The 20,509-nt window shown below is 40.6% G+C and overlaps 1 protein-coding gene across 4 annotated transcripts in view; it reads right to left on the reverse strand.

Annotated features, from left to right (window-relative positions):
* The window catches only part of arhgap32b (Rho GTPase activating protein 32b), a 31,720-nt gene extending 11,551 nt beyond the window's left edge, over window positions 1-20,169 (reverse strand). Inside the window, exons 1-7 of one of the 4 annotated variants that reach the window (XM_010769720.1) lie at window positions 20,081-20,169; window positions 19,405-19,527; window positions 18,736-18,813; window positions 16,456-16,537; window positions 15,081-15,131; window positions 14,172-14,246; window positions 3,086-3,235 (exon numbers count right to left, since the gene is read on the reverse strand). In XM_010769720.1, coding sequence (XP_010768022.1) covers window positions 3,086-3,235; window positions 14,172-14,246; window positions 15,081-15,131; window positions 16,456-16,537; window positions 18,736-18,813; window positions 19,405-19,527; window positions 20,081-20,161 — 640 coding nt within the window. In that variant the 5' untranslated portion in view covers window positions 20,162-20,169. Of the gene's footprint in view, window positions 1-3,085; window positions 3,236-9,218; window positions 9,388-14,171; window positions 14,247-15,080; window positions 15,132-16,455; window positions 16,538-18,735; window positions 18,814-19,404; window positions 19,528-20,080 lie in introns of those variants that run through there. The other 3 variants (XM_010769721.1, XM_010769722.1, XM_010769723.1) reach the window with 3 other exon arrangements.
* Between the last annotated feature and the right edge of the window lie 340 nt (window positions 20,170-20,509).

Raw genomic sequence — 20,509 nt, forward strand, 5'->3', positions numbered from 1 at the left:
GGATTTGAGGTCGACCCCCACTTATAATCACATGGATAGGTTCCTAAATACATTTATAAATACTTTTTTTTTTTAAATAGTAACCCATTTCCATATGTTTATGTGTGGGTAGTAGATTTAAACTATAGGGCTATCATTATGGGCCCTGCCTGTAGCTGTTCGCTCTGCCATCGCGTGAATGGTCTGCTAACAAGCGACCAACAGAAAGGTTAATGTTGTTGCACGTCACCTCGTTTTTGCAGTTTCTCTGGAACCCATTGGTCGATTTTGGTGATTGACATCTCTTTTTAACCGTTAGAGCCAATAGAATCGAAGAATAATTTCCACATACACACCACACGTTAACAAAAAAAAGGTGGGGGCTTCGCGCATGCAGTTTTGCCCAGAGCGAACCTATCTCACGGTCTGACAGCTGAAAATGGAAAAGTAGGTTTATTGCTTTTGGACGATCAGAAATCATTTCAAAGGGAAACAGACACATTGGATTAACCTATGGATTAATTTCAGCAGCGTTTTTATCGTTTTAATGCTATTGAAGACAACTTTTGATCAGACAACAACGAAGGTATGAGATATTGCCGTTGTTGCTACCTAGCGCCAAGAGTTATGATGTCTGTTTTTGTTTATTATGTCGCGAGTTGTTATCATAGAGTGATGATGTAGGTACCGATCGATTCTGTGTCTTCTCACGATCTAATCGATGGGTTGGATTTTCAGTTACGATAAGTAATAAGGGTGTTATGAGTGATTTTCTGTGCAAACGCCGTTAGCATTTTTTCGCTCGTGGCTAATATGGTCATAGGCTCAGCCCAGTTAGCTGAGTTTCTTCCCGTTACATGGATATAAAACATTCATAGTTTATTAAATATTAAGAAGCCCTCAGATGCTGTTTCCTGCAGATTATGCGTTTTTTCACCCGGGGGCGGGTCGATGGGGTACAACAGGTTAAAGCACAATGCCAGTGATTTTGTGTTGAGACAATGAAGAGAAACCACAGAGCTTCTTAATTCTCCTTCAGCAACCATGAATCATACAGACATGCTATTTCTCTTTGTGAGTGTGTGTGTATATGGTGGATAAGGATGGTGTTTATGTGTGGAGGCTCAAACAGCATTCAGAAATGGCAGAGTGGGACATGCACTGAAGCAGCTGTCCAGACAAATTCCACACATAGCGAAAGAGCAAACAAGGCGGCCAGATTTGAAGGAAATGTCCTTCTGCAACAGAGAAGAGGACAGCGAGGGTGGATGAGTCCTCTCCAAGCTCTTTACGTAGGAAGATCTTTTTTATGAGGCTCTCTTATCGCAAAGATACACAACATGAATGTGGAGACAGATTTGGACACAACAGTAGTGAACCCTCTTACATTTCAAACAACAGCATCCAATTTATTTAAGTGAAGAGTTTGTTACCTTACATTTTAGTTTCAAAGCTCAAGTGCAGTGGCAGAGTCACCTTTACACTGAAAGTGGAAGCTGAGATGTTCGGGTACAATATTTGACAGATGAAGGTAGTCTGTGAAAAAGTTGCCATGTATAATGTGTTGGGGCCCTAGCCAGAAAAGCGCAAGGGGAAATCCCAACAAGAATAATATGGCCCCTTTAATAATATTGTTAATAAGACATTATATTGTCAAAGTGGACTTTTGTAGAACCAAGCTAGCAGGAGAAATGGTAGCTTGGAAGATCCCTTTGTCTTTAGCCCGGACTCTCCTTTGTCAGCATACCCCTCTGAAAATTGGATTAAAAAAGCTACTTTTATTTCATGGAGCATAGGGTTATGGCTTTAACTCTCCGTTTGATGTTCTTTGTTGATGAAGCTTATAAGAGTACAACAAGACACCTGGCTGTCTGTTAACTGGACAACATTTATTTGGAACATTAACATTCTATGGATTATAATTTTTGTTTGAAAAGCTTTGTTTATGACCATATTTATTTATTCAACATCTAACCAACCGGTTATACAACTTTTTTGTCTAGGAAATATTGCTTAGTAAGTGAAAGCAAAGTAGTACTTGTCTTCACCTACCACCGGTCTTTATAGGAGCAGACACAGCACTCTGACCACAAATGGTATTTCTCTTGTTCCATAAGATCAAATTCCTCTTTCATTTCTTAAAGTCACTGAAGCAATCGTAACACGTCAAACATTTGACCCAGCAAAGTGTGACAGAGTGGCTTATCTCTCCGTGTCAGGTAAGGAAGGATGTACAGAGAGCCAGGGAGTGAATGCTTCACCCGTCTGTGATCACTGTGATTCAATGTGCTGCTACGACAAGAACAATTCATGTCCGGACCATGGTCCAGACATGAATTGATCCATTAACATGAATGAATGGCTTTTTAAGTTGGTCTCAAGCAGAAGTGAAATGAAGTCATTGGTTGCGCTTCAGCAGCAGAGAAGCATCATCCAGTGGTTGGAGCTGATGTCACAGGGTAATCAGGAAACCATTCTCCTCCACCTCTGTCATTGACACCATCCCATCAGCTCACCTCACAGACAGCGTGCTGCTGAGGGATCAGAACATCAAAGTAGCTACAGCAGGTACATGTAGCTATGTACTTAAACCCAGCTATCATCTAACTTACAGGCAGAGAGGGCTGGCCGAACTGCTTTAACTCACGGTGTGGTGTGAATCTGAGGAAGCTCACAATGGCTGTTATCTAAAAACCATTAGCTCATTATTTGAAATGGAGGATGCAGCAGGTGTTCGGGATTATATCGCTTTTTACAACAGAATATGAGATTATCCTGCTGACCAAAAATATGTAAGAATCATAATCGTGTGTTTGACAGAGATATTTTTTCTGCAATATTCTGAATTCCAATGGAAAAATCCCATTGCATTTTTTTTTTAAGGGTGCCCATGCGATGCTAACTAAAATGTAATCTCTACCACTCCATTAACCAGGGAACAGAAATCAAAGCCTGTCTCTAATGGAAGCTTGTTGCAAATAATGGCCTTCACTTTCTGCCATAAATCAGGCTCCAGATCATTTAAGACCCTCGCCAGTCAGAATACACTAAGAGTCTGTTAAGAATAAAAGCCTGGTACTCTCAGGTGTGTCTTCGTGTGTCTCACCATCATGTCCTGAGTTGAGGAGGTGTTCGCCCAGGTCGCAGCCGAACACCCTCTCCCGGAGGATGCCTCTCTGCTTCAGTTTCTGCTTGGTGGGCCTGGACTTCATGAAGGTGCGTAAGAAGGTGATCAGCTTTCCGTGCTTCTTAGACACTGAGGAGCGAGGGAAGGAAGGAAGGACACATGTTAGAGCTCTTACACAACGGTTTACTACTCACCAGTGCGTAGGTTTCACACAGGCTCAGCTTTCACACAAAATCTATGGAGTAGAATGAAAGCCCATACAGGCTGCTAAGGCTTGTCCCATCCCATTGTGCATTTCACCTCCATTCTAATGCAAACCCTTCCTTTATGCATGTGTAGTTTCCATGAAGCGAAGGTTTCGGTCTTAAATACCACCTCCCAGGCAACTACAAAGGAATCCTTCACATCCAACACCAGTACCCTCTGCTCCCCTTCAAAACAAGGCAAACAAGGAGCAGACCTTCTGAAATACCCAGTCCGCATTTATCAGATACTACGTCTGGGAAAGGGGATGTAAGCTTCTTAAAGTACACCAGTTGTTTGATCTGCTTTAGAGAGATGTGGAAAGGCTTTCTTGAATTGAACAAACCATGTTTTTTTGGGTGGAGGAGGGAACAATAAAGCAAGTTGGTTCACAAAATCTGACCTTAAAAACTGTCATTTACTGGTGAGATGAAAGAGTGTTTTTCCACTTAGGAGAACTTCACATACATTTTCTTTCAACTGAGAATTTGGTTCAGTTTGACCAACTATTGGTTGATTGTTGAACAATCAATGATATTATTATACTGTGTATTTGAATTATCCTGATATTAGAGTATTCTTCCCACAGGGTATATGCAGGAATCCTGAAGTCAAATGCAATACCTTTTAAGACCCCACGGACACCCTGTTCCCAGGTAAATTCTTTAAAATGCATTAATCACTTGTACTCTTTATTTCTTACCTTCCATTTTTAAGTATTGACTGACACTTAACACATTTCAAATAATTAAACATATCTCCAAATCCACTCTCTGTTCTCTGGCATGTGTCATTTATTAGCCCTCCCTGTAACATGTAACCTCACACGTGGCATCAGGAAATGAAACAATAGCTGTGAAAGTTTATAACTGAAAGGGAAAATATTAAGACCCTCCATACCTATCCCATCTATGATCATTGTGTTCTTTCTGCTGCAACATCTGGAACTTTGCTAAATCTTTCAAAAAGATCTCCTGGTGCTCTGGGCTGAAAACCTGCTGTTGCATCACTTATCTATTGATATTCCAGGTTACATTCCTTTAACGGATAGCATTACAATAGAAAGAAGGCCAGTGTTTATCAAATTCCATCTCCAGAAACAAAGCAAGCTTAGTTAAAGAATGCTAAGTCTGACTTGCATGTGTGGAACATAACAACAACAACAACAACAACAACAACACAATAACAGAGTCAAAGCAGTATCTTTGCTCACAGCATGATGACAGGATTCATTTATAGAGACTCACACAGCATCATGAAGCAGTTGTTATGAATATTATAATTATTTAGAAACAGCCGTTGAGTTAGACTGGGGTCTCATGCCCAGAGACCATTAGATAAAAGTGAATGAGGCTGCCTGTTTTGCATGCTAAACGTACGCTGCAGAGTTAACTGCGTGCAGCAGACTTCATTAACAGTCAATCAAGTGCATTTAGAGTGAAACACATTAAGACCAAACTAACATTAAAGAGCTGTTGGAAATGGAAAGTTACTTTGGAGCTGAAATAATGTAAAAGTCTGTCATTGCAGAATAGTAGCAAGAATATATCAAAAAGAGAAATTATTTTGGCAGGCAACTATTTCTGTGATTACTTTCGCCTTGTTGGTAATGTTTGTGGAACCTGGATTTGGAAGAAGACAATGTGTGGATTGATTTTGATATTTAAAAAGGCCATCGCGAGTGGAATATACTTACAGAATTGAAAGGTTTTCTGGTGCAATTGCGTTTTAAGGAGGCCCTATTTGCTCATGAGCCTCTTCTGGGACATGTCTCCATGCTTTAATGTTCAAAAAGCTCTTTATTTTCCTCATACTGCCTGTGCTGCAGCACCTCTTTTCACCCTCTGTCTGAAACCAGAGCCCAGGGAGAGAAACTCCCTCTGGAGGGAACTTTGGGATTTTAGCACAAAAACCAATAGAACAGACTACAGGAAAGAAAAGATCCCAAAAAGTACAATAGGGGCCCCTTTAAATATCAAGGAATGAGTGACTGGGTAGAAGAATTGGACACTGTGTGTAGACTCACACCAAGTCACTGACAACACAGGGTTGTTGAAACTAACTGAAGTGTGGACGGCAGGCATGTTTCCTGTAATGAGGTTCAGCAAAGCAAAGAAAGCAGCACTCTGAATCAACAGCTGGCCTCTGCACGTGCATCCACAGACATCTTCCATTTCAGGGGAGCTACAATTCACCCCTCAGGGAGAAATTCCTTCTGCACTCCTATACCGCAGAAAAAGAATGCTGAGGCAGCTTTGCTTAATCATTGTTGAGGCATCAGAAATGGCCTTCAGTATAATGTGGAGGGGGAAGGGTCTGACTGTGCAACTGTGTTGGCTCACGACACTGACACGTCACTTTTCATAAGGAGAGCAGATTGACTGTAGGATGCGGGGAAGAGGAGTGCAGTGACAGTATGACTCTCCAGAGAGGGACAGAGACTCCCATCTGCTGACTGTCACTCACAGTGTGAGGGCAGCATACTCAGCAGCACTGAAGCTGACACACTCACTGCTCACATCCAGCTGGGGGAAAGGCATTCAAGGTATGGTTTGTGGGACCTTAACATTTCTGTCGCATTAATTTCAAGATTTATAGCTTGGAGTCGCTTGAAGGGGTTTTCCACTGATTTAGTAGTACATTTTAGAAGCAGGAATTCATAAAGTGTTCAGCAGAGGCTGAGACACTCGGACTTCAGATTCCCTAGCAAAGGTCCAAATCCAAAAAGAAAGGGAAAAAAAGGATCATTAATGTCCCATAATGCAGCTGGGTAGTGTCATTCAATACACACTTTCTTCCTTGATAACATCTACATCTTTCAAACTCCACACGTCTAGCTCTGAAAGCAGGATTTCAATTTTGAATCGATCATGCCTAAATTATGTAATAACTAAATCACTATCTGATGACTTCTTCAGGGTTCTTTTTCATCAGACTTGATAAAGTTCCTCCAGAGACAAAAATACATTCTCTAACTGTTTTCCCAGTATTCTTTACAAAGGAGGGTGGGTCGGTGTCAACACATTTAGACTCATTTGATATTAGTTTGTCACTTTCTGCCACTAAGGAGGCTCTCATTTAAATTCTAATCCAATAACAAAAGGCAGCGTAGCGCCCAATGGGAGTTTGTCATTGCATTCAGCTTCTACTTATTAGGGTTACACATGATCCTCAGAGGTTTCCTCCTCTCCAGAACTAGATGTCCCAGAGAGTAAAGCTAGACAGCAGAGTTACAAATACTCTGCTTGTCTCTTTGATAACTTAAAGGTCCCATGTCATGCTTTTCTGGTTATTACCCATCCCCTTGTGTGTTATGAAGGTTTTTATGCATGTAAACGGTCTGCAGAGTCAAAAACCCTCAAAGTACACCCTGTAGGCCGTAAAACTCTATTAACACAGAAAATACCTCCCCAAAACGCCTCGTTGGAGATTTCTCACTTACTTCCTGGGTATCGCTACGTAGGGATACCCAGTAGCCGCACCCTCTGCCAGCCTTTCACGAAACAAAGCTTCCCAAACCTTTCAGCCATTCATTCCGGATATGTACAGCGTAGGGCACTGAAAAACGATATGTCATATTTATTATGCTACACAAACATTATATTGCAGTTTTGGTGTCGTCAACCACACACGCACGCACGCACGCAAACACACACCTCCAACAAGTCGTTTAGGGCAGAGAGTGAATACACATACTTTCCAGAGATGCATTTGCACAGATACGATCCTGCTAAAGGAAATGCTAAACACAGCGGATGATGGTCATAATGCCTGTGGAACACTGACAGTCTTCAGCCCTGAGCTGACAGGGGGACTCTGATGAGTCGTTCCCCAGGAGAGCTCAGTGAGAGGCTGGATGTGACGAGTCGGGGCTGAGTGGAGGCCAAGCATTACAGCATCAATAATAACTGCACTATGGTTAACATCATCTTCTGTCTTCTCTCTCCAACTCTAAAACCCACTGCTTCATTCCAAAAAGTTAGCAATGAGCTTTCCAGAGGAGGCAAACTGGAGGAAAATCCCAACTTCATAGCACTGCTTCTTAAAGTAGAGCAGTGACATTATAGAGCAGATCATTGGACTCTAGCCTGAGATATTTGATACTGTGTGTGTCAGTGTTCCCTGAATACACAAGCAGCAGCGGGTGTAACCACAGCTCCTTGGGGCTCCACAAAGCTCTCATCAGAGCTCAGCCTTTTCACTTCACCCAGCACACCCCTCCCCATGGGCAGCAGGAATTCAAACTGCCCTCCTCGTCGATTTGTAAAACCGGTATGTTAATGGATTGGATATAATTACATCATCCTTCTCAGAAATCTACTTGCTGTGGGAATTAGGGTTTTGGCTAGAAAGTGATATGTTTGTGCGCAAAATGCTTTTCTAAATGGACCAAAATCTTTGTTTTACTGTGGTGGGTCCAACATAATAAAGAAAGGTCTCTCTGGAAAGCAGCAATGCTGAAAAATAGAGGAATTTGAAAATCATGTAAGTAAATATTGTGATTTCAAATGCCAGACTATATTATCTTTTACCATGCCAATTTAAGAAACTCATTTTGTCCATTGAGCGGTGGCTACTATAGAGATAATGTTTGCATTACTTATCAAACTGAGAAACAGCACATCACACTGATAGACACTGTGATAGCACCCAGTAACACCCAGTTGTTGTTTCTGGATGGTTGGGTGAGTAAACAGCAGAGCAGTGTGTGCCTGTCAAAGGGAAGCCATGAGTGACAGCAGCCTCTGTTTCACATGAGAGCTGCAGTGTGTGGTGATCAGGAGCCAAATCTCTTATTGTTGGATCTGAAATGCATCACTGAACACCAATTCAACAGGGCAGGACAGAGGGGTGATGTCACTGGGCCCTTTGAGAAACTTACCCAATAATCCTAATCAATTCCAAACTGTATACCACATGAGAAGAGAGAAACCCTACGAACGTGTCAGGAAAGATCAACAAATATCACTATACCCATTTTTCAGTGGTGGAATGTCAAGTGTTATACTTAAGTTCAAAATCATCCATTGCTTTACAGTCATACATTTATTCCACTATAATTTGAAGGGAAATATTGTATTATGTTTGACTTTACTTTATTTAAAACGTTATTTACTAGTTAATATTGTTGCATTTAAGAAAACAAGCGCTTTCATTAATAACACAAAAATAGCCAATAGTTTATATACAAGAACAGCCAACTGTGAATTTACCAAGAAAATTGAGAGCTAATTGTCATCTATAAACCTTTAGGTATTTTTTTTCACTTACTTTGAGTGCACTTGTCTTATTATAGTAACTTACTCTAATGTAACCTTTGCAGTTTAGCAGGTTTAAATGTATCGGAGTATGTTTACAGTTTGACTTAAGTAAACGATCTGAATACAAATTTTTCCACTGCCAATTTCCAGCAACTTCGACTTCCGGAAAAGGCACTTAACCCTTTTAAAATATACAATTACCTGTTAATGCTTAATACAACGTTTTAATTACCTTTGTTTGATTTTCTAGAAGCACTGACTGCCATTCACTGTAGAACAGGTTTGACTTTAAACCCCCTTAACAGCCTACAATCTTGTGGTAAATAGTTAATAATTGAGGAAAGAGGCAAATATTAACACCGAAGTTATTTTCCCATTAGTTACATTTTCCTCAAAAGAAAAAGGGTGGAGTCATATGAGGAAGGAGGACATATGTTTCACACTTATTTTTGTCCTATGAGGTTCCTTTCATCATACTGCATGTCGGCATCATTTACTCCCACTAAAACACCATACTGGTAGAAAAAGGCTAGTCTCACTGTCAAATGTAAAATTATATAAATCCACTGCAGTACATATAGTTATAACAGACTTTTAAAATGTCTTACCTTGGTTCCATAACGCTATCGACTCGCTTTGAGGCTTTATGACAAGGTTTCAAAATAAGTCCAAATTACAAATAGGTAGTTATTTTCTGACCGTACAGCTAAGCTAAAGAGAGCTGAATGCTAACCGGCTGTCCCAGACACGGAGAGGTGCTTCGGGGCAGAGAGAGAAAGAGAATAGCGCTGAAGTTTGGACAGAGAGGAGAGGCGTAGACTGTTCCCTCGCTCCGTCATCTCATCCACACAGCCCGCTGCGATCAACCACATCAGCATGCTGCCTTCAGGGCCACCCGGGAAAAATATACTCCGGTAATCGCAGTCTATACCAAAAGCTGCAAATTGATGAAAACATTTGTAAATAAATGTAGTATTACTTGATATATTAATCCAAAATTACTTTAATTTTTCTGAAAAGATCTCCACTTCCATAAAATTAATCATAGAGTTCCTATGTTTGTTTTTGCTAAGCATTGTTGCCACGTTGGACGAAACAGTTTGAAACCACTTGGTGTTGAAATTAACAGTACACAGTGGTGAAAGAAGTACGAACATATTTTAATTAAGTAAAAATAGTTATATCACAGTGTAGAAATACTATTTTTCAACTTAAAGTCCTGCATCAAAAATGTTACTCAGGAAGATAAAGAACCAAAGTATTAGCCTAAAGTACCAGCACTACTGTGTACATCATTTTAATTAGGGAGCTAGCTTTAATGACTTCTTGTACTTCCAGATATTCTAATCCATAATGGTACATCATATTTCATGAGTTGATTAATTGATTTTGAATTAACAATATGAACCTACAAAGTCATTAATAATGTTATATATAAATGTAGAGGAGTAAAAAGAACAAATATGACTCCAACTTTGAGTGGAGTAGAAGTGAAAATTAGCAGAATCAAATTACTCAAGTAAAGGGCGCCTACCTCAAAATTGTACATAAGTACAGTGCTTGAGTAAATGTCCTTAATTACTTTCCATAGTACACAATGTACTGTGGTGGTAAACGTACTGATGTGTTCCCTATTGGTAATCAGTTGCTTACATAGTTTAAATGTTTTCTTCCGTTAAGCGAACTAGTCACATTTACATTACAGACTTGTGTATGTGCTTGATTCTTGTATTCCCAACAGCATTTGAAGGCAGCACTGGAGGCAGCCAAGAGGCAAGCCTGTGTTTACACCTACACAGTGGGAAATATCCCTTTACACTGAACACACACACATGATACAAACACACTGAATTCTCTTCTTCTCTGCCATAACAACATACAGGACGGCCTTCACTTGGCTCTAAATAAGCGTTCCCTCTGAGGGGCCCCTTCCCCCTGAAAGCATTATCTTGTTAATTCCTTAACTAGAGTCTCGAAGCACACAAGTCTAAATAAAGTCAAACTAATTTGTTGTTGGTCCAGAATCACAAGACTGGAGTCGGACTTTTCCACTGCATGTGATCACCTAAAAATGTCACACAAAGACAGACATTTCTTATTAATGATCCTCAAATGTCTCTTTACACGTAGGTTCTGATAGTTAACTTTTTCACAAAAAGCAAAGTATTAGACCAACATTTAAAATCATAAACACAAAGTTGTGTATCCTTAATTCCTTACTCTCTTTCCCCTACCACATGAATCATCTGGAGATCATCCAGACTTCTCTCTATCCCTTAGGATGGGTAACCACAGGACAATACTCACGTTATATACACATGCAAAAAACTTGATGCATTAGTATTTGCAATATAATAATGTCATAACCCTTTGTTTGCTGAAACATTACTTTTATTTTACCAAACAAAAGTACTTCTGCTCTTACTTAATGGAGTATTTTAATTTTACTTAGTTTTATTTTTTTTTTTTTTTTAAATGAGTAAAGAAACTGAACAATTATTCACTGTGCATGTCCCATGTGTATGTAATGTTGTACTCTATGAAATAGTTTTCCACCCTAAAATCATCCAGCAATCATTCCACATACTGGGGATATGTCTGTATGTGTCCTCCACTATCACTTACAGAGCAGAAACAAGCTGGAGAGGTCAATTCTGAACTACTAATGATATACAGGAGCTGTAATAGATAGCATACGGTTCAATAAGCAAGTTCTCCCCTCTAATTCATTCGTCCACTTTGCATACAGTGAAGTTTGGTTTCAGAGACAGTGAAGCAGTGTATGCCTTTAGTACAGAGGACCAATAGGGATGTGCTATAAGACACCAGTCAACCATACAGGAAGTAGCTACTAGCTACTGCCCTGACGTCATAAATCGTAAAACAGCATGAGAGCATTCTGTTAGATTAAGGATCATTAAGCTGCTATTTTGCAAGGATGTGAATATAATCTGTTTTTCACTGGGATGTGGAAAGAAGGAGGAAGTGGTTTTAGTAGCTGCGATCCAAGTCCAATTCACAGGAGCGGCGCGCCATGCTGTCTGAAACTAGTTGTAAATCCAAATTCCTACCTATTGTAAAAATGTCTGTAAGCTTTGTAGCTTTGCAACAGGACAATACTTAATCTTTTGTTTAAGTAATGAGTAATGACTTATGCAACAGATTTTTTATAATGATGCAATACAGTAGTAAAGCAACTATGGACATTATATAGAAAACATTTTGCAAGAAGGAAGTAAAGGTGTTAAATGATATGTACACATTGAGTTATTGTCTTTATTAGGATCCCCATTAGCACTAGCATGAGCATTGGCTATTTTTCCTGGGGTCCTCACAGCTCACACACTCAAGAGTTCTTGAGAGTTGTTCACTTCCCCACACAAAGGTGCGGCCTACAACAACAGTGTCTTATTGAATCTACAGAGCAACAGGTTACAGGAGGCCTTGGCTGGTTTCACGGCCCGGAGCTTAAGCACCAGGAAATGATCGGAGATCCTCGGGAACAGGAGGACAACTATGACTCTGTCACGCACATTCTCTCTCCATTTCCCCTCCTCTCTCCTTCACATCGCCAGCTGTCTTGGCTCATGTATGCTCACAGCTGCACAAATCACAGGTCCCCAGGCATGACGAAGGCCTGCAGTGAGGGGGGGGGGGCAGAGCTACATCTGGCTCAGTGACTGTTGTGCTGCCTGGAGAGGAAGGAAGGGTGACTGTCCATTTCATCAAAAGCTCACAACTCTTTATTTTCATATTGATGTCAACAGAAGAGTCTGAAGAGAGTTCCACTGCAACCAGAGAAGGGAGAAGTACTCAGAGTACCAGAGTGTAGCAATACTATGGTTAAAAGTAAAAGTCCTGCATTCAAAATGTAACTCACGTAAAAGTACTAAAGTATTCTCATCAAAATATAGTTAAAGTAGCGACAGTAAAAGTAGTCATTGTGCAGATTGCTCCATTTCAGAATGATATATATGATATGTTTTATAATGATTGATCATGAAAGTGTTCTCAAAGCTGTTAAAGGTGCAGCTAGTTTGAATGACTTTGTATACTAAAGGGTAGCTTGTGAATTTACTCCAGGTGGAACTAAAGTGTGATTTAACACTTGGTTATATTTCACATCATTCATCCACATCTGTAAAGTAACTAAAGGTATTAAATACATGTAGTGGAGTAAAAGTACACCATGTACCTCTGAACTGTAGTGGGGTAGAAGTACAAAGTAGCATAAAATGGAAACACTATAATTTGCAGATACTTGTAGTTTACTTGAGTAAATGTACTTAGTTACGTCCCACCTCAGACTGCAACACAACACACACATGGACCGAATGACTCCTGCTTCTATTCTATCGTCTCCGTTTTAATTGGAGCAGTGCAGCATGTTAACAATTTCCATAGTTTTGCCTAAAAACAGCAAAGGTTAGTGGTGAGCGGAGTGGATCGAGGGCAGAGCAAACAGATTTTCCAAAGCCGTGCGGCTCCCTGCAGGAATGTGCTCTTTCAGTCACCATGGAGAGGGAGACAGAGATTCTTACTGTTGCAGGACAAAGCTTAACGCTCAATGGATGGATTTACAGGCCCCCTCATTGTAAAAGGATTAAATAAATCAAGGCCGGTCGAGACCTAGCACCACGGCGGGGGAGCCGCGCGCCCCTTCAGTCGCCACCGAACAGACACACAGACAAACACAGCTGGCCCCCGTCCACAAACACCCAACATTCAGCGGCTTTGAGAAACGCTGTAGTAACCTGGCTCAACCCTGAACTCATTTGCGTACACCTTTTGGGGTGAAACAGAAGAAAAAAAACTGCGGGCTGGAGGGATACAATTGTTCTCTTTGTAGAGCGACATTTGAAAAGTGGGGTTTCATTTTTACACCACTGCATCTAATCTTGAAACTTTTAAATATAGGTTTTTTTAGTCTTGGAGAAGCAGCGTTCAGTTATTATGCTCCATATCTCTGGAACATACTCCCAAAGACCTCCGCTGTAACTCGCCTCTTTTAAAACAAGACCCACGACTTTTCGTTTTGTAAAGCCTTGTGTTGAAAAATGCTTATATAAATAAACTTGCCTTGCCTTCTACAAACAGATGCCATCAAATGCCTGAAACAAATAACGTGTTATATGAAAAAAAGAAACAAGAAAAATACCACTTGTTTCATTACACACACCTTTTCTTAGATAGATGTTTTGTAATTTAATTAAGGAAAGTTCACACCAACACACATACTAGAAAAAAAACGGCTATTTTCACAGCACAGTCACAGGCATGCATACTCAGACGTGGCTGTTGTCTTATTGGTCCACCGACAGAGTGTGGGGATAATGTGTTAAAGGTCAGGGACGGGGCAAAATGTGAGCAGTCCCTCTGTTGTAAAGTAACACCAAAAAGTGTACAAAGTTCTCCTGAGTGAAAAGTGAAGCCTTTTCCCAATCTTCACAAATACATACTATGTTAGGGTGGGAACAGTGCAAACACATCCCTCAAGTTGTGTAGTTTGTGGTTGGTTGGGGGGGGGGGCAATGCAGCACACCAAAGGATTTTTTGTCTACCTGAACTTAGGCTGTAGTGGTTTAGCGGGTCGGCCACCCATGCATTGTCCTGAATTACACTCTCCATCTCCAAGTCTGCATGCAGCCCGATGGACAGATGGCCCCACAGACAGATGGATGGATGGATGGTGGAGACATGAGAGAGTCGGCAGGGGAGAGAAGCACTTCAAGTTAGAGAACAGAGCAAATGTGTACTGTGATGATGCTAGAGCAATAAACATTGCAGAATAAAATGTTTAGCACTGCAGTATTCTTGGCATTCATCAATAAAGGGGAATTTAAAGTTATAATTCTGAAGACACTCATGAAATCAAACCCTGTTTTTAGTACTTTTAATGGTATGCATTTTTTCAGCATTATCAAAGCAGTGTATTTACATTCTGTGTAATCCAGGATTATTGTTTATAATTTGATCGGATTGATATCAGTGTCATTGTTTACTGTTGACACTGCATCATAGCTAATGCGAAGTAACATTTCACAGAGGGCACACCTTCAGACTGTCAACAAGCTAACCCACAATGTGGAACATAAAATCAGCTGCAGGTTGCTAATAGCTGGAATTAAAAGGGTAATTACTGTCCAACTTCCATATCATCATAATGCAAATGTTTAGGCGCTACTGTAAAGAAATGTAACAGTTGCTCTTATGTTGGATATATGACAAATAAGCTGTTCATTTATTGTTTTCTGACCCCAGAATTCTGAAATCTTAACCTGCAATTGCTGTTAATACTGGTAACCATACATCAACCGGGCCTAAATCTTAAGGATTATAACTTTAATTGCATCCAAACTCAGATAAGCAATATGTCGTACAAGTCTAAATGTGGAAAATGCATTTTTGTGTGTGAGTGAAGGTTGAGTGAGTGGACAGGTGGTGAATGGAGTGTGTATACCAACACGCACAGGGAGGGAAGAGACTCCAAGAAGCAGGCTGCAGGCCAGAGCAGGGGGAGGCTGAGGCAGAGGAGTCACAGTCAAATGCAACCAATCAAGACACATGCTAATGCTACGGTACATCCAACAGCAGGATTAATGAAGCGTCGCAGTGGAGAACACACAGGCAGCTCAAACCAAATTACAGTCAGTTATGTGTTCTGCTGCTGATTATAAACTAGATGCAGGATGTGCTCATTTAGAGCCATGTTGGTATAACTGATAACACCTGCAGGTTATAGAAGATTACATATTACACTGGTTATGGCTAACAACATATTACTGATTGAACATAGTTAAAAGGACATGACGACTTAATAATACATGTAAATACTAATGAGCTATACAACAGAAAAACATTTATGTTTACTTATAACTATAATAATATTCCTCACCTGCGAATACTCAGTAAATAAAGAATGCATGATTAACAAATTAAGAACACATGCAAAAATACAAACAGAAAAAGCAGAAGCATTGGGTCATTGCTCAGCAGCGGGCAGTGGGGAGTGGGGGGGAAGGTTGAGTGGGGGCCTGTCTGCGGATTGTGCTGTGCGTGCACTGTAACAGTAAACACAGCGTTCCAACCTGCATTTGAAACTGGATTGGCACGTCCAACAGGACCGAAACCCTGCTAAGGATATTCTGTCCCTCACAAAAGTGGATTCTTGCAGGGGGTGGGTTTATGTTCGCCGTGTCATCACTTAATGTGGACCCCGGAGTCTCAGAGGCTTTTTGATGGGGAGGAACCCTGGCTCCACGCGCTCACCCCAAAGCCAGCGGGTTCTTGTGATAGTGAGTCATATTGTAGGATCAGTCTTTGGATCAGAAGACACGGGACTGGTACAACACACTGGGGTCGATCTGACTCACTCACAGTAAACATGACAGACATTCCAGGTGTTGTTCCAAGAGGGTTTATGTTAAACATATGTCTTAGATTATTATTGATAATCTTGATACAGATGATGTATTGTGATTCAGTTCTAAGAAAAAAAGTGAAAACCTTGAGCATGGATCTGTGAATAAGTTGAAGTTTGGGAAATACTTCCAGGGAATTTCACCCACTCAAAATGATGATATGTTGAGTAAAGATGATAAACTTAATCAAATAAATACCCTATTGAGCTCTTTTTAAATACAAACTGAATTCCACGACACAGATCATTTAGACCAGTGAAATATTTGTTGGCAAGGTGTATCTCTCAAACACACTCTCACGCACTGACAAACACACGCACACACCAAGCCGTATCGCATTACCAGCCCTCAGTGATAATGTATTTCCAAAACATTTCCTTACAATGGATAAAGAGGAGGAAGAGGAGGAAGAAGAGGGGGATACCTGGTTTTGGCACAGTGTTGGTCATGGACTGCGGCACTTTATCATTTATGAGCTCCACACACTCGCTGGGAAAGAAGCCAACCTGGAGAGGGAAGAGGAGTGAAAATGAAGTCAGCTGGGAGGAAATAAAATCTTATTTAGAAATCATAATAAAGATAGAGAGAGGACAAGAATCCTATGCTCAGTGGTGGTTGTCATATACATCATATGGTTGTGTTATTAAACTGTGACAGAGACAACATTTAGGGCTTGGTATGGACATTTACTTTTCATGTGGTGTGAAAATGACCGCATCACACATGTTCAAACTACCGGTAAGTGTATCTGTGTACCTGCTGCTCTAGAAAATAGCAGTTTGGTGCTGATGATTTGGTGATTTCTTAAAAACCCTATATCAAATAAGACAGCCGAATCAGAGTTTTCTGGACTTTGAACGGAAAAAATCTGTTAGAAATGTTTTACGATGGAAATTCTGAGCCGATGAAGCACAGTGTCAAATGTTACAAAAGCAGAAAACCACTACCCTCACTGACCCCCTCTAACGGATACAGGTGGTACAGCAGGTGTTTGTGTGTGTGTTGGGCATTTCAGTTAGTTCCCCAACTCACAACGGCATAGGTTTAGCTTCCACACAGGTCCAAGGCTTTTATTGGTCATACGTGCATAGCTACAGTGTAGTTATGACGATGAAAATCTTAGGTCACAGGCTCACTCCAACAGTGCAACACAATAAAACAGAAATAAAATTGTGCAAGTAAATAGTAATACAAAAGAAAAAAATGTAAAAAAGTGAAATATTGAAAAAGTGCAATAAGAGTCTATATATAAAAGTGATTAGAATATGATATATTAGACACAGGACACACACTGGGTTTAAAGTGTGTCTCCCCTGAAAAAAAGTCCTGTACTGTGGTCAACTTTTATGAGTCAATGTATGGTGGAAATGTCGCAATGTGCATTATTTGGGGGGTTGGGTCCCCTGTAACCGCCCCCCCCAAAAAGGTAAGGCTACACAAGGGTGCTTTCTCCATGTCTCTGTATATTTAGAGGCAGAAGCTGTGTGATCCTAAAGAGGGCAGTGGTCTCCAGCCACTGACCACTCATCTGACAAATAAGTGGAGTACCAGTAAAGTGCTCCCAGTGAGCCTGACTGGCAGCACTACTTCTTGAAGGCAGTGAGCCAAAACACAAGAGGAGCTGGGGCAGGATGGAGAGGGTGCAGCGGCGGGTCAACGGAGGTTCAGCCTGACATGAGCATCGAACCAGGTCACTGCAGTAAATAGATTCAGTTTGGAAAACATATCATCTGTACACCAAGGTCTTCAAAGACTCAACTAGTTCAAGCCCCTGACGTTGAGGGAGAGGGCCTCTATTGTTGACCCCCCCTCTGAAACTCTCCCCCCTCAGACCATCAGACTATATAAAGCTTTTAATCTGTGATTGCTGCTACTGTTAGCAAGGAAGCGGATCAGAGTGGAGTCGGCTTCTCTGACTAACCTGTTGATCATTTTTGAGATGATCAAGCTCAGCAAATAAATGACACAAAGAATCTTCAAAAAGTCTCATCCTCACATCTTAGCATAGTAGGATTCACAGAGAACAAAGAGGACAGATGTCTAATTGAATCAAAGTGGATATCATCCAAAGTCAGTCTTTTTATGAATTTGCTCTTTGTGTTCCCCTGGACTCTGCTTAGTGGGGATGGAATTGTGTTCTTACAAGACTGACACTTTGGATGATACTCACTTCGTTAGTCTTACTAAATAGTGGTGAAGTCTTATGTTATTCTCAAACACAATTCTGTGTCAGAATAAATCAAATCTGTGACAGAAAAATATAGCCATAAGCTTCAAAATGAATCAATGTGTCTGTCTTCCTAAAAAGCAAAAGAATGTCTTGCAATACCACAAATGCTGCTCCCTTTATGTGCTTTACATCTCTGGAGGCCCACTTAGTAAGTCTGGCTGACTGTTAGCGTTTTTTTTTTTTATATAACTCAACCTGAAGTCCTAAACAGCCCTAGTTTCACTGTGTTACAGGATGGGACTGAAGCCCGTGAACATGAATCAGTCCAACCTGTTATCTGCTCACAGGCTTTGTCTTTCAACACACTCTGACTATTTGAAATCTGTTTTACAAAGCATATTCTCTTCTCGTCCTTGAAATACCTCAATTGCAAAGCTAATCAGAAGTTGACAGCGAGAAAAAAGCCAGAGAAAGATGAAGCGTGTGTGTGTGTGTTTGCTCACAGTCTGCATAGTGTTCTGTGAAGCTGCGTACCTGAAAGCCGTGCTTGCCCCTCCACCATGTGGTGTCTTCTTTAGGGGGCATGTCAATCACTGACACAATGTCCCCAACCTGCACAGAGGGGAAATATTAGAAAGTGCTGATTGTCCTTTTACCTTTTGTTGGAAGAAGACATCAGTGATGACTACAATGAAAGGCCTGTATGTAGCCAGGCTTTACATTTCAACTGAAAGAGTATCTTTTAATAAAGGATTGTTCTGAGCAAAATTATTTGTGTAGTGTTAAGTGTATAACAATAAAACATTAGAGGAAAAAGCATAAATCATAAATTATAAAAGAGAGTATTATAAAATATATGGTATAATGCAATATACTCCGGTTTAATAAATGAAGAGCTAAAACAGTTTGGACCGTTTTAACATAAGTATTTGAATGACAACTTTATTTTACTGGCAGTTATTTCTTTTTTAAATATCCGCAAGGTTTTTTAATAGAATCTCTATATATATCTGTAGACAGAGACACAGAGAGAGCATGTGGGCTATTTTTATTATTTGTACAACACTTTGGCTCGACCAAAAATCGTTTATAAATGTGCTATATAAATAAAGCTTGATTTGATTTGATGTGTGCTCCCCTGTGTGTGTGTGTGTGTGTGTGTGTGTGTGTGTGTGTGTGTGTGTGTATGTGTGTGTATGTCACCTCGAAGGACAGCTCGTCTGAGGCCTGGGCGATGTAGCGCTTGATGACGTGCGCAGCAGCAATAGCCGGCACGTTGATGGACGACTCTTCATGAACCAGCAGGTGATTTCCCTTATTGTCAACCTGATACACACACACAGGAAAAACACACACTGCATTCAATAATGGATGGTGGCTATCATCTGACTTAGAAAAGATCATGACCAAGTACGTCATGCCTGTCTGGAATTAAATTGAATGTTTACAAGAAATATAAATGTACAAGTAACTATGAACAATAGAATATCACATTTACTCTGAGTATACAAAATGTGCAGTGAATCAGAATTTAAAGCGGCGGAGCTGTGCAGATATAAAAGACGCGGCATTGAACAAAAATGGGCAATGTACACAGAGGAAGTATGGAATATAAGGAATGGCTCGTATGATGTCCTTTTATGTCTGTTTGGTGTGTCTGTGTCAACTGGCGCATTGACCTAAGCGCATTTATATTTTGCCACATGAATAATTGTAATCAGACGCAAACAAAGGGCAAACTGGTATCTTCCAAACCTTTTGGCCGTGTTTGCACTTTATGTTAGAATATGTTTTGTGCATTGGACCTTACGACAGGGAGATAGCTGTTACAACTGGATTCTCAATTAATTGAGATATGCTGTGTGCAGGGCAGGCTCACCTCCATCCATGTGAGGGCGGGCCCACAGTTGATCTTGTTGTCAGCAATTGCCGAGAGCCGGGAGAGGTAAGCCAACAACATCTGGGAAACTGACTAACAGGGCAGACAATACACAAACAGGTTAGAGTCATTACATTGATTTCAGATGGCAAAAGGGTTCAAATCCCTGTGTTTCCCTCCCACAAACTCCCCCCCCCCTCCCCTGCCTGAAACATGGACTCTTTTGTTTACTTATGTAACGTAGTGATTCTATTGGCTAGCGATCAAACACATTGTATGCAATAAGCTGAGGGGGGGGGAAAAATTTTTTGACCCATCTCTAAGCGGTTGACCAAGGGTGAAAAGAGGTGCAGCAGCACAGGCAGTAAGAGAAAAAACCTCTTTAAACATTTAAGCAAATATGAACCTGAAAATGAGCATAATGTGTCC

Source organism: Notothenia coriiceps, unplaced genomic scaffold (assembly GCF_000735185.1).
Source record: "Notothenia coriiceps isolate Sejong01 unplaced genomic scaffold, NC01 NC01_scaffold00007693, whole genome shotgun sequence".
NCBI classification, from domain to species: Eukaryota; Metazoa; Chordata; class Actinopteri; order Perciformes; family Nototheniidae; genus Notothenia; species Notothenia coriiceps.